Consider the following 13,950-nt stretch of genomic DNA (forward strand, 5'->3'; position numbering starts at 1 on the left):
GATGCCAGGGTATTTTAACTGAGACATAAATTTTCTTAGTGTGCTCTGTGGCAGACACAATTGAAAGACAAGAGCCAGAGAGGTTGGGGCAGGCCACACACAGAACACAGACAGGGTGACCATTTCTAATAAGGGGCAGATGTACTCTGGGGCCTTCAGACAGCATCTGGTGTTGAGAGCAGGAAGAACTGCCCCAGCATAGCAGCTTGTAGAGTTATCAGAGAAAAATGATATTTAAAATTTTTTTCTTTTCACAACAACTCAAGTGCTATTCACCAAGATAAGTATATGCAGCAGGAGTATCTATAAATGCTCGTTTAATTTGATAAAAATGCCTTTGGGAAGTTGGACAAGAGATTGGTGCTTCAGACCTGGCTCGGGGATACCACTTCTTCATTGCAGATCAGTGAGTGGAAGAATGCCTTTACTGAGCAATTGCAGACCTTTGTAATGAAGGCAGTTTCAACAGTGTACAGAAAACATTTCATCTCATTAAGGGGATTTGAGAGATCATACATACCTCTTTAAAAAAAAAAATGAAACAAAAAGCCACACTGGAACCTTTCATGCTGTTGGATGCTTGCACTGATTCAGGACAAATATTGCTAAGGATAATTTGTCCTTATCTTTGATTTATTCTGTTTTTTTTCAGGTATCTTTTAAAAATTTATTTTTTTATTTACTTCTCTCCCTCCCATCCCCCAGTTGTCTGCTCTCTGTGTCCCTTTGCTGTGTGTTCTTCTGTGTCTGCTTCTATTCTTGTCAGTGGCCCAGGAATCTGTGTCTCTTTTTGTTGCGTCATCTTGCTGCATCAGCTCTCTGTGTTTGTGGCGCCACTCCTGGGCAGGCTGGACTTTCTTTTGCGCAGGTTGGCTCTCCTTATGGGGCGGACTCCTTGCACCTGGGGCTCCCCTATGTGGGGGACACCCCTGCGTGGTACAGCACTCCTTGTGCGCAGCAGCTCTTCATGTGGGCCAGCTCCACACAGGTCAAGGAGATCCTGGGTTTAAACCGAGGACCTCCCATGTGGTAGGCTGGCGCTCTGTCCATTGAGTCAAGTCCACTTCCCTCTCAGGTATCTTTAAACCTTTGGACTTGAGGCCAGAAATGAATGGAAAATGTATCCTAGTATTTGCTTTGATGATGCCAAGATCATATCACATCTGATATTCATAATAAATATTTTTTTACGTGTCCTTAGAGCACTAGTTGAGTAGTTTAGAATCCATTTAAGTTAAAAGTAATTTCACATATGTGGGAAGATTTTACAGGGATGAGAGCACACGTTAATGGCTCTGGCATCGCCAGTAGTACGAAAAAGGAGAGTGATATTTTTATTGTTGTTATGTAAAGAATTTGGCAATTGTGAGTCTGATTAATAAATGCTTTCTTCAAAGTAAGTAAGAATTTCTGTTTGAGCTTTGTTAAACAACAATTTCAAATAATGAAATTTTCTCTAAGAAACAGGTGCCATTTGATATTAACATAAGAAGAAATAAAGATGCAAATACAGAGGTAGTTAGAGAATGTTTATTTTGTGGTTCAGGAATATTTCTTTTCTAGCCCTTCAGCTGTCATGATGTTTTGTGATACTTAATAAGTACTCAGAATAAGATTTGATCTAAAGCTCTTTGTGCTGTAAGTGTATGTGCCCTTTGCCCTTTAAATTTGAAATAAACTTGAAGGATGAAACCCAAACAGCCTGTGAGAGAAGAGGAAATAATAAGTGATTAATTTTCTCAACACAGATAACATTGCCTGTTTTGTGATTTCAGTGAATGCGGCTATGTCCTATCAGAGAAGTGCTTCTTTCAACAAGAGATTGTGATGTTGCCTTTAATGTTTATTTGCAAGCACTGCTTTTATGTTTGTGTTTTCTGCACAGCTCAGGTAGTTAGTGCAGAGGGGAAGCTCTATGTTTGATGAGCAGGGTGCAGAAAGGAACGACCAGAGGCTAGCCAGTCTCAACCACAGCCTGCTTGCCCCTTTACCTCTGTCATTCAGGCCACGTTGTTCTTGCTATTCCTGTGATTTTTCCTGGTGCCTGGGCTGAGCTAGAATTCAAAACCAGGTCTGTCTGACTTCACAGTCCATGCTTCTAACTACTATAAAATACTACTGATGTACGGAATACTGGAGGACTGTGGTGTTTACTCAAGATCTTCTCCAGAAATTTCTCTTGTACACTGTGCCAGGTGCTTTTGATAAAAACACAAATAGAATTTATCCAATGCCAAAGGAGCAAAAGATGGGCAAGCACAGACATGCATGACCACCAGGCACTCCTGGCTCAAAGGTCGTGCTCATTTTCGGGATGGTCTGATATATAGAGAATTGCTGCTTGGTTGCATGAGGCTTAAACTTGAGTCACTAAGAAAATTGTAATAAACTAATATTCTTCCCCAAAGTAGCTGCCACTACCAAGCCATCATCAGTCTCTCACCTTAGCAAGTGACAGGGAATTTAGTGCCAGAGTGTGGTCCAAGATCTTCTGACATCCCACCTTTTCAACCTTGTCATTCCATGGCTGTGTTCATACTTATTAACTCACTCTTGCCTTGTGTTTTCCACCTCCTTTGTTCTCCTTTCTTATCCCACCCCATGTACAATGGCTGAAGTCTACCAGCCATGTAGTGCGAGTTCACAGTCCACCACTTCTTGCTGGCTTCCTTAGTGCCCTCAAAACCCTGCTGGGCAACTTCTCCAAGCTATGTTGACAGACTTTGTGTCCCTGCCGCTGTCATCTCAGCCAGTATGCAGGCATGTCCCCAACAGCTATCCAGTGCAATACCTGATCTGCAGTAAAAGCACTGCGTGTTGCCTGTGAAATCCAAGAAGATAACTTTAGGAAATAACTGACTTTGGAGAAATTCCGTTCTTACTGTATTTTGAGTTATCAAGAGCTACCATGATGGAACTGCCCCAGCAGTGCCTGGCCTCTGTGATTCTTTGCCCTTGGTTTAAAGTGGTGTCTGGGTGACCTGCCTGAGCTCCCCTGCTGCATGACAGGCCTCTGGGACCTGAGCCATCCTTTATTGGTTCTCCCTCAAATGACTGTCATGAAGTTCATCCTCTTTTGGCACTCTTCTAGATCTTCTCAGTAGAAAAATGGTGGAATTTCTGGGATAGAAATAGGCATCTAGGTGAGTGCTTCAAAGGTAAATGCTGGCCTCACCTTTGCTCTGCTAACCCAGGTCTCTCTCCTTCCAAATCCAGTAGTGCCTATCTCTCTTATTGTGATTATCACTGCAAAGTTTTTGTTATAGCTATTTTTGTATATCAGATTGTGAATCCTTGAATATAAGGATTCCAACTTTTTAACATTTTTGTATATCCCTCAGCATTTTGCAAAATGCCTTTTTATAAAGAGATTTAGTAAGTGTTAAAACAGCTGAAAGAATGAATATGTTTATATAAAAGGAAACAATCATGCATTTAGTAATGGATATTTATTTATTGAGCACATACTATATGCAGCCAGTGTTCTGGTGCTGGGATTAAAAGGAGTTTCCAGAAGAATTCATATTCAGTCATCTTCCCTGTGGTGTATCTGTTTGTTGGTCCAAAATAAAACAAAGGTGGGACTAGACAGTTAACATGTTGTGTTTCAAAAGATGTTTGTTAATTTGTGCATGAACTACTATGACCTTTTCTAGTTCTAAATTCTTTTGCGATTCTTCTTTACCATTTTTTTCAGAGCCAATAATGACTCTTTAGCCTTATTTTGAAAAAGTATAGCCTTTTATCTGATCCCCTGCAACCTCTGCCCATTTTTCTAGCTCTGTGTCTTTGCCTAGCTGAGCTCATTCACTGCCCTTTCCTCTTTAGCCTACTATTTGACTTTTAGCTTTCTCACCTTTTGCTGAATGAATCTCACCAAACAAAAAGCACTGAGATAAATGGCTTCTCATACATATCATAAATAAGGATTTAATTCAGCACACTTGGCATCATGAACCATTTACTATAATGCTCTGAACTTGAAGTGTAGAAATAACTTTTTTTTTTTTGGCAGAGGCCTTCTTATATTATGAGCTGTTGTACAGATTGTGTTTTTACCATATAATTTCATGGTGTTTGTGCTATTTGTAACATCCTTATACTGCTGAGATCAGAACAATTCTGCATGGGGTGAGACTGCATTTTATTGCTGCCTTCACAAAGCAGCCCAAATCTTGCAGTGCCAGACCACGGTAGACCTCAGTTTTCAGTGTTCCTTTTTTCCTTCCCTCCCAGTAACTCTTAGCTCCACGGGTAAAATGATTTCTTTTGATATTAATCTCTCCTCTCTCTGCTTCGACTGGATTTTGCTCTTAGACAGCAGTTCTTGCATTCTGCATTTCATTTTGGCTTGTTGTTTCTATGTTCATTTCCCCGCTAAAGAGTCAACGTTTTGTCACAGACTTCAATTTTTATCACACCAGTGTCCCCACAGTGCTGGCCATTATTGGCACAAAAGTGATTGACTTAATCAATACCAAAGAGCAGAACATAAATCTCACAGGTAGGGGAAATAAACAAACAAGGGCTTCTCCTAGTAAACCTGTATTCAAGGATTTGTAGAAAAAATGAAGGTTTTTAACCCTCAGTCCTCTGACTTGCTTGCAATAATAGTAACATCCGTGGAGCCCAACATAATTCCCTGTGTCAGTTGGGAATGTTAGCTTGCTGTTGAGTGTTTGGAAAGTGTTTTTGAAGAGCAAAAAAAGAAAGAAATTAACTAATATATCATTGTCATTATTTTGTATAGAGAAACAGTAATTAAAATAAAAAGCATTTGTGCCTCCTTTGAAATCACTTGCCTATTTATGAAAGAAAATAAGAATTGTTAAAATTGGCAAAACAACAACAAAATCATATTCAAGTCATATTAAAAGGGGGAAAAGGGAAGGGATGTGTTTTGAACCTCCAACTCCTTCACAGCTCATCATTTCTTGACGCCCTTTGCCAAGCTGTATGTTCAAGGAATCTAATGATACACAAAGCCTCACAGCCAGCTACTTCATTAATTCCTCAATCCATTAGTAGCCTTAATGGCCTATGCCATTGGATACGTATGGAAATCCAGTCCCCAAGAATGCACGACGCTCTCTCTATAAATCATACTCGCCTAAGGATTCTCTCAGCTGTTGATGTGGAGAATAGGTGAAAAAAAGTTGCATTTCCTGAGCTCCCCTATACTAGAGACTCTCGGTGTAATCAACTCCCTTTAATTCTTTAGCCCTCTAACCCAGTCATTCGCAAAGTATGATCCCTGGATCAACAGTATCAGCATCACTAGAAATTTCTTAGATATGCAAATTTATAGGCCTAGTCTCAGATCTGTTAAACTCTAGGGGTAGGGGCCAGTAGTTGGTATTTTAACCAGCCCTTCTCTGCTTCTGAGGCATGCTTTAACTTCCCTGTGGCATAGTTACATAATAACTGGTGTGTTTTCACTGTTGAGGAAATAGATGAGCAGATCATGTAACTTGATCAAAATCTGCTTATCTGGATTTAGTTTAATTCAGCAAACATTGACTGAACAGCTATTATAAGTATCCATGGTAGGAGAAAAGTGACCTTAAAGCCACTATCTCAGGTCATCAGCATTTTCCTGTTATGCTAAATCAGTCTCCCTAGACATCATCTCCTCTTTGACATTTTTCTAAAGCAGCCAAAGCAGTGCTTCCCTAGATTGCCTCATTTGGCTTCTCAGACCTCCTTTATTGGCTTCTCATCCCATTCCTAATGGATCACTGATACCCTAAACAGTGAAACTGAAGAGAGAATGGCCCAGTTTTTCAGACTCTTCCCTGCTTTAAATGCCTTGTGATCTTACTGTCCACTAGCCCCCTTTCAATACTTATCCTTCTAGAATTTGGCATCACTTTTACCCCCATCCATTTTGAGACTTCAGGCAGTTGCTGAAAGGATGTTCTCCTCAGTAGACAAACTGTTCAAACCTAACCGTGAGTGAGTAGCTTTGCCTAGAAGATGTAGAATCTATATGAACAAAGAGTAATGACAAAAAAACACTCAAAACTTACCCTTTTGAGAACCAAGTCTCTGGTGTAAGTCCTCATCATCCTTTACCTCAGTATTTCTGGGTCTTCCTTGCAGTGGCTTCTCCCATGGTTTTTCCTTTATCCACCTTGCTGCTGGAGTGGTCTTTCTTAAATACTAATACTATCATTTCACAGCTTCTACTCTGGGTACCAGCCTTGCCAAAATTGTGTGTCACCCCGTGCTACCTAGCCCCTAAGTAGCTTTTTGCTCACTGGAGTCAAGTGTACTCCTCTCGCTCCCCTCCATGGACATATTCTTTTTTCCTTTCTTCTAAACTCTTCCTTTCTTGAGGAGGTCTGGAATTAATTCAGGTTTTTTTCTACCTTCCTCTCCAGGCCAATGCCTGGTAGTTGTGCTCCTCTGGCATATCCCTCATTTTGCTTTCCTAGTATTTCTCAGGGCTTTATTCCGAAGGTAAATTCATCAGTGTCTCAGTAGGCTAGGGATGGAGTACCATAGCTGTCCTAAGGTTTAATGACAGTGCTTGGTAACCAGTTCATATGCATAAGAATTACCTGGAGAACCTGTTAAAAGCACTGTGACCAGCATTGTTTTAGAATAGAAGTTTTCAGTGACCTCATGTTGACCCAGGATTCCTTTGTCTTTTAATTGTGGATTGTGGGTTTGATCTGGTTTTGAGCCTTTTGTGCTGAGAACTATTCTCACTTCTACAGTAGCTTCCCCTTTTCTTAATTTGGGCCAGTGCTTTTCTACTTTGGTTTCTGTCAATTCAGTTCCATCTGTCTCCCATGTTCTAGGAATTCCACACATTTTCTACTTCTCTGATGGTGCCCTTTCTCCTTTGTTTATGCTGTTATGGTTTGATTCTTTTTCCTATATGTTTATTTAGGATTTAGGGCTGCAGAGGTAATAGGAGGGGCTTAATTCACCACCTTGATCCAGCTGATCTTTGTCTACTTTGCTTTAAAGTGGTCTTATGTCATCCCCAGGCATAACTCATCAGGCCATTCATTCAACTTCCACATGGGATTTTGCTCATAATTCTTAACATACTGCTTATTTACCTTCTTAAGAAGTGTTTTATTTGTCCTAGATTTCTTTAATCCACTGACTTAAATTCTTTAGAAAAGACATCTGTAGGTGTCAAATTGCTAGTGGAAAACTAGTTTATCAGTAAGCAAATGAAAATGATGTTTGGGTATACTATGTAGACTGTATTATAAGATAGATTCAGAACCTCTGCTAGATTTTGTGGGATCCTCTATCTCTGCCAGGACCTTTTTGATTTTTAAGTCACACTACTCAACTCCTAATAAACATCCTCCAAAGCATTGAATTTACAGTACTCTACAATTAGGCTGACTTTCTAGGGATGGTGGGTAGATCCTTAGAGGCAAGTGACACATATGGTCTCATTGGGAGGAGAGGGCACTTCCCTTCCCAGGTTCTCAGGACTTTTTTTTCCTACCATTTTATTTTATTCTTTTAAAGATACATAGATCACACAAAATGTTTCATTTAAAAAAATAAGATATTCCCATATATCCCACTCCCCACATCTCCCACTCCTCCCACATCAGCAACTTCTTTCTTTAGTGTGGTGCATTCATTGCATTTGACGAATACATTTTGGAGCACTGCTACACAGCATGGATTATAGTTGACATATTCATTCTATTCAGGGGGTATGGCAGGATATATAATGTCCAGTATCTGTCCCTGCAGTATTATTCAGGACAACTCCAAGTCCTGAAAATGCCCCCACATCACACCTCTTTTTCCCTCTCCCTGCCTTCAGCAACTCCCATGGCCACTGTCTCCACATCAATGATAAAATTTCTTCCATTGCTAGAGTCACAATAATTCTATAGTAGAATACCAGTAAGTCCACTCTAATCAATATTTTTTCCTCTATCCTGAGAACCTTGGGATGGTGATGCCCACTCCACGTCTAAATTGAGAGGGGGCTTAGATCCCACATGGCTGATGGATGGAATTCTCCTGCTTGCAATTGTAGACTCTCTCAGTTCCTTGCGTGGTTGACCATCCTTACCTTGTTAGCTGACCTGGGTGGAAGGTCCCTATTTAATGAGGAAGTTAATGGTAGCAGAGGTTGGGAGATACCAATTCATTAATTAGCTAAATCATAGTACTGTTCCTACATTTTTAAAAATCCTATTTATTTAGGAAAATATGAATCAGTTTCTCCTTTCATACTTCTGTCAATATCTGAACTTACTCAAACACTAACCTCTATGTAGTGTAATCAACCTCTTAAGAGCTTGTCTGATTATGCTTTGAGCTCCTGATCTAAGTTTTTGCTGTTGTATCTGCCATTAAATTTCTAAATGATAGGAATTTTCAAAAAGATGACAAGATGTAAGATACTAGATAATGCTTTTATTCAAGCTACATTGGGCCTTTCGTGAGACTGGTGAGAAATAAGACTGCTTAGGTTTGTCATAAATGGCCTTTTATACACCTTAGTCTTCCATCTCATGCTGTTCCTCTTTTTCTAGAATGTCTTGGAGACAAGGAGAAACCAATGAAGGATTTTAAGCGGGGGGGGGGGGGGGGGGTTACATTGGATTTATGTTGTAAACCCTGGGGAAGATGAATCAAAATAGAATGAAGTGGGAAGCCGATGTGGCTCAAGTGATAAGGCCTCCACCTACCATATAGGAGGACCCGGGTTCAATCCCTGGGTCCTCCTGGTGAAAAAGAAGAAGAGAAAGCATGTCTGCTTGGCAAGCCAGTGCCCTCATGGCGAGCCAAGTGCACGTGCAGTGAGCCCAGTGCCTGTGTGGTGAGCCCAGTGCCCGTGTGAGGAGCCAGTCCTGCATGGTGAGCCGAGTGCCTACGTTAGTGACAGCATGGTGAGCCAAGGGCCCTCACAGTAAGCCAAGTGCCTGCCCAATGAGCCAGTGCCGTGCAAGTGAGTCATGCAGCAAGATGATGCAACAGAAGAGAGACTAAGGGGAGAGTCAAGGTGAGTGAAGTGCAGCAGAGACCAGAAACTGAGGTGGCACAATTGACAGGGAACCTCTTTCCACATCAGAGGTCCCCAGGATCAAATCCTGGTGAATCCTCGAGGAGAAAGACAAGAAGACAAAAAGAGAAATAGATACAGAAGATCATACAGTGAATGTACCCAGACAGCAAAAAACAGTGGGGTGGAGAAGGGGGAGGGGAAGAAAAATAAATAAATCTTAAAAAAAAAAAATTGAATGAAGTAAAAGATGGTGAGACCAGTTAGGAGGCCATTAGTAGCTAAGTAAGAAACCATGAGCAGAGCCAGTGGCAGTATGAATAAATGGATAGGGAGCAAGATTATGGTATAGAATCCGTAAGACTGAGTCACTGATCAGATGGCAGGGCAAAGAAGAGTTAGAAGTTAAGTCCACATTGATTCTTGCAGGTCTGTGATAAAATATTATAGTACCGCAAAACCATGGGGTTTGAGCACCTTTTTGGTTTTGACATGTACAGCTCAGTTTAAGTATCATTTTTGTCCTAGGAAAGAAATTGTATCTATAAAAGAACAGTGTAGCCAGCATTTGATCAGATTGCAGACCTTTATATCTGTAAGAGTGAAAAGTTGAGCTTTTTGATCATTCTGTTTTGTTGTTTCTTTTTTCTGTTTTCTGAACCTGACCCTGGTGTTGTTCTAACAGTCATTTATTTATATACCTAACCTTCTAGTGTTAGTTCACAAATCTTACATTTAGTGAAGCTGCTTGATTTTCTCTGTTTTTCATAACAAATTAATGATAATGTTTAAGGTAATTGTATGCAATTTAAGAATTGTGGTAATCATTATTGCTGTTTTTATTTTCATCATTTCTTCCTCAGGCACAGTCAGCTACAGATATTCAACAAAATTATGCCCGTTGGGTTGATTTTCAATTTTCTCACTTTGGGAGACTTATTTTTGCATCTGTTATGAAGGTTTCGGATTTGGATTATTAAACACTTGAGCCCCTGGTTTCCACATTGGCCCATTTAAGACTTCACATTTTCTTGTAAAGGGAAAACTTTAGCCTATCTCTATGTTATTTGGGTACTTTTAAAGACCTCATCTAATTTAGGAGCGTAGGTGCCTGTCTTCCAAAGTCATATTTTGTCTCTCAATGTACAGATACGTCCCACTCAGAAGGTGAAACAGAGGTAGCTTTGGCATTCGGGGGTGATTTACAAGACCACCCTTGAAGCTGTTTCTTGAGCTCTGTGCCTGGAGATGTGTGTTTCATAAAGATTTGGCCTCCCTAGCCACACAAAAAAAGACTTAAACCTATGTCTGCTACTGCGTGATGGTGGTGGATGTATGTTTCCTTTAAGTGAGCGGATTACCTTGCCACAGTTGTTCTCACTGTAAGGGCCAGGACTTGTTGATGCATCAGGTTTTTCCATCTCTAAGAGCTGTTATTTTGTGAAGTATGGAAAGTGGCTGAGTTACAGACATTGAATTGATGCGTTTTTCTGTCTGACCCCTCCAGAAATGCATCTTCTGCAGACAACGGGTTAAGAAGGTCTCTGGAGCCTGCATCCAATGCTCCTATGGTCGCTGCCCAGCCTCCTTCCATGTCACATGTGCTCATGCTGCAGGGGTACTGATGGAACCTGACGATTGGCCATACGTGGTGAACATCACGTGCTTTCGACATAAAGTCAACCCAAATGTGGTAAGGCCAAACTACACATGGAACCCCACCTGTACACCTCCCCCGCCCCCCATGCCTAGCATGCTTCACTGTGTAATGATACTCATTGTTAACATGTTCAGACTGTGAGTTCCTGAGGGCAGGGTAGGGATTCTGCTTTATTATTTACTGGTATTTGCCTAGGATCCATCAATGTTTGGCACACATTAGACACAATATATATTGAATGAATAAAACTCCTTATGCCAGTTCCAGTTTTGGAGCCCAGAACAGGGCTGCTGAGTAGAGTTGTACATATTATGCACTGCACATATCTAGGGTGAGGAAGAGACCATTTCTGGGAGGTAAGTGCTGGAATTATGCAGTGTTTAATCTGTGTAATGGCCTTTAATCTGTATAGTCGCCTTCAGGTTTTATTGCCTTTCTTCTGAATGCACTTAACGGGGAGGGAGAGTGGTCAGGAACGTTTAGAGTCTTGCTGCTTGGGAAGGGATAAGTGAGGATCAATATGGAGGCCTTGGGAAGGGTGAAGAAAATCTTGTAGAAAAGTGGGAATATAGAAAAGAAGTATAGAAATCAACTTTTGCTGCCTTTTCCATTTCACTCTGCACTAACTCTATTTCTGGGAATTTAGTGTTTGCCACCAAGTAAAACGTGATTTAACTATAATGCAGAATTTCTTCCTGGTAATGAAATCTTTCCTTTATTTTAAATGCTTAGAAATATTGTGACAGTATAGAGATAGTTGATTTGTCTTTGGTGGCCTTCCAGTTTACCATAATGTTGTTTGGCTGCAAAGAGGTAGCTGTGGCATTCAGCTTTGCTAACTTGCTGCTCTTTGTTATCCCTGGAAGACTTGGCCACTAGCTATTTGCATCCTAGCATGCTTAGTGTGTTTGTCTCTAATAACTTCTTGTGAGTAGCCTGCCAGATTGTCAGCATTGGCTTATGGAACCATAACCCATATACAACAAATCTCCTAGCTGTTTATAAAATGATTCCAGCTATTTCCATTGGCATCTTAAGAGATGCTTTACTTTGTGGGTTGGTACTCTGAGTGGATGTATGTGAATGATCAAATGTGCAACACGTCACTATCTGTCATATCTATTTTAAAGTTATTTTCAGTATTTTTCCATTGTGTTAGGCCTCAAGTTGCATTCTTCCATAATTTCTTGAGTTGATGGCCTCTTGCTAAGATAATATTATGTATTCAGCAGAAAATACGTTTTAGCAACTTTTTTTTAAAAAAGCATAGCAATACATTATTAATACATAGTGCAGTACTATTTACAGTGTGCAGTCAATAGCACTACCATTATGTTTATGTGAATACATTTGAGATGTAAACAAGATATTGAACTTTGGCATCAGAATACTTAAGATTTACACTTAGGTTTTGCCAGTAACAGACTATGGAACCTTGTGCAAGTTACTTATCTCTGAGTCTAGCTTCCTTGTATCTTGTATCCCTTGTATCTTGTATTCCTTGTATCTCTGAGTCTAGCTTCCTACCTCATAGTGTTGTTTTCAGTGTAAAGCACAGAGAAAAGCTCAAGAAATGAAAATTGTATTCATACTTCTGCTGCTACTGCTATTTCTATGTGACCTGGACCACACAAGTATTATTATTTCCATTTTAAGGCTAGGGTAACCAGGCTCAGGTTACAGTCCTTGCTCAATCAGCTAATGAACAGCAGGCAGATTAAATGTGTCTTCAACCCACACTCTTTTGTTTGTTGAATTCCAAACCCCAAAACTGAAATGATACTAGAGTTTCATCTAAAACCTTGCTTGGGATCATGCATTCCTCTTTTTTTAATATAAAATTTTATTGAAGTATATCATTCAAAAATGAACATACATAAACAATAAGTGTGTAGTAAAGGTTGTGAACTTAAAAAACATACATGTGCATCATCATACAGGGCTCCTATATGTCACCCCACCACCAATACCTTGCATTGCTTTGAAACATTTGTTACAAACTGTGAAAGAGCATTGTGAAAATATTACCAACTATAGCCCATATTTTACATTTGGTGTACTTTCCTCCAACCCACCTGATTATTAACACCCTGTATAAGTATTATGTATTTGTTATAATTCATGAGAGAACGTTCTCACATTCGTCCTGTTAACCATAGTCTATCATCCATCATGGGATTCCCTGTTATACAGGCCCATGCTTTGTACAGTCCACTCAAGTTGTATACTCAGTGGCTCTCATTATCATCACAGAGTTGAGCTGTTATCACCTTAGTCAATTTTAGAACATTTTCATTACTTCACAAGAAAAAGTCCCTTACTCTCTTATACTCGCCTATTGTTGCCCCTTAAAATTGATATATCTTCTTTGCCATTGCCACAAAGATATTACAGTGTTACTGTTAACTGTTGTGTATTGTTATATTTTCCTGTGTATCACCATATTCATACATTCCTATTTTATATTCTAAAGCTCTATGGTTACTAAAGATTATTTTGAAGTGTTCCAGGTGTTTAATCAGGACCTCATTCTTCTTAAATATGGAGTGTTTAGTCAGGTTTAAGTTACTAATGTGTTTTATAAATGATGATAACAAAGAACATATATGACTTTGGGGTGGTTTAGAAACTAATTTCCCCTAGGAGATCCACTTTAAGCTTGGCATATTTTGTAAACGGTGGAAAAATGTCATGTGATTTACATTACACATGGGGGCTTAACCTTTTGAGGGAAATTTTTTAGTGTTCGTAAATTACCTTTCTAAAGTTCTCTAGGAATGAAAGCACTATGAACACTAGATTTGTGAAATATATAGTATTCCTTAAAGCTGTTACATATCTATTCTTCAGTTGGATTGCAAATATACATTCCTCCTCCAAATAATTTGGAACTAACCAGAGGAAGTTTATAGAACCTGGCAGCTTTGGTTAAAAGCACTGTGATTCCCCCTATTGCATTAAGTGTTCTTCTTTTTCAAGCATAAAAAAAGTTGAGGTTTACTCAAGTATTTCTTGCCTATAAACTCCAAATGTAGTTAATGTAGTTCCTTAGAGCTAAACCTGTAGTTTGTCTATATTCACAGCTATGCCTTGCTTATTTGGGGGTAATGAGAAACTGCTTAATGATAGCCATGAAAACTGTAAAATAAAGTACAGGCTAACTGTAGCATAACCCAGTCATTTGACAAAGCAGAGGAGGCTGCCCATATGAGTTAGTTGAAATGGCCTATAAAGCTACAATTACTTCAGTAAAAGCTCGGAATCCAATATAATCTCCTATGCCCAGAGGAAA

The 13,950-nt window shown here is 39.7% G+C and overlaps 1 protein-coding gene across 3 annotated transcripts in view; it reads left to right on the forward strand.

Moving 5' to 3' along the window:
- The window catches only part of KDM4C (lysine demethylase 4C), a 518,173-nt gene that overhangs the window by 430,305 nt on the left and 73,918 nt on the right, over nucleotides 1-13,950 (forward strand). For all 3 annotated transcript variants that reach the window (XM_071216722.1, XM_058301838.2, XM_058301837.2), the window contains one exon: nucleotides 10,506-10,691. In XM_071216722.1, the coding sequence (XP_071072823.1) occupies nucleotides 10,506-10,691 (186 nt within the window). The remainder of the gene's footprint in view (nucleotides 1-10,505; nucleotides 10,692-13,950) is intronic.

This window comes from Dasypus novemcinctus, chromosome 8, assembly GCF_030445035.2.
Source record: "Dasypus novemcinctus isolate mDasNov1 chromosome 8, mDasNov1.1.hap2, whole genome shotgun sequence".
Lineage (NCBI taxonomy): Eukaryota > Metazoa > Chordata > Mammalia > Cingulata > Dasypodidae > Dasypus > Dasypus novemcinctus.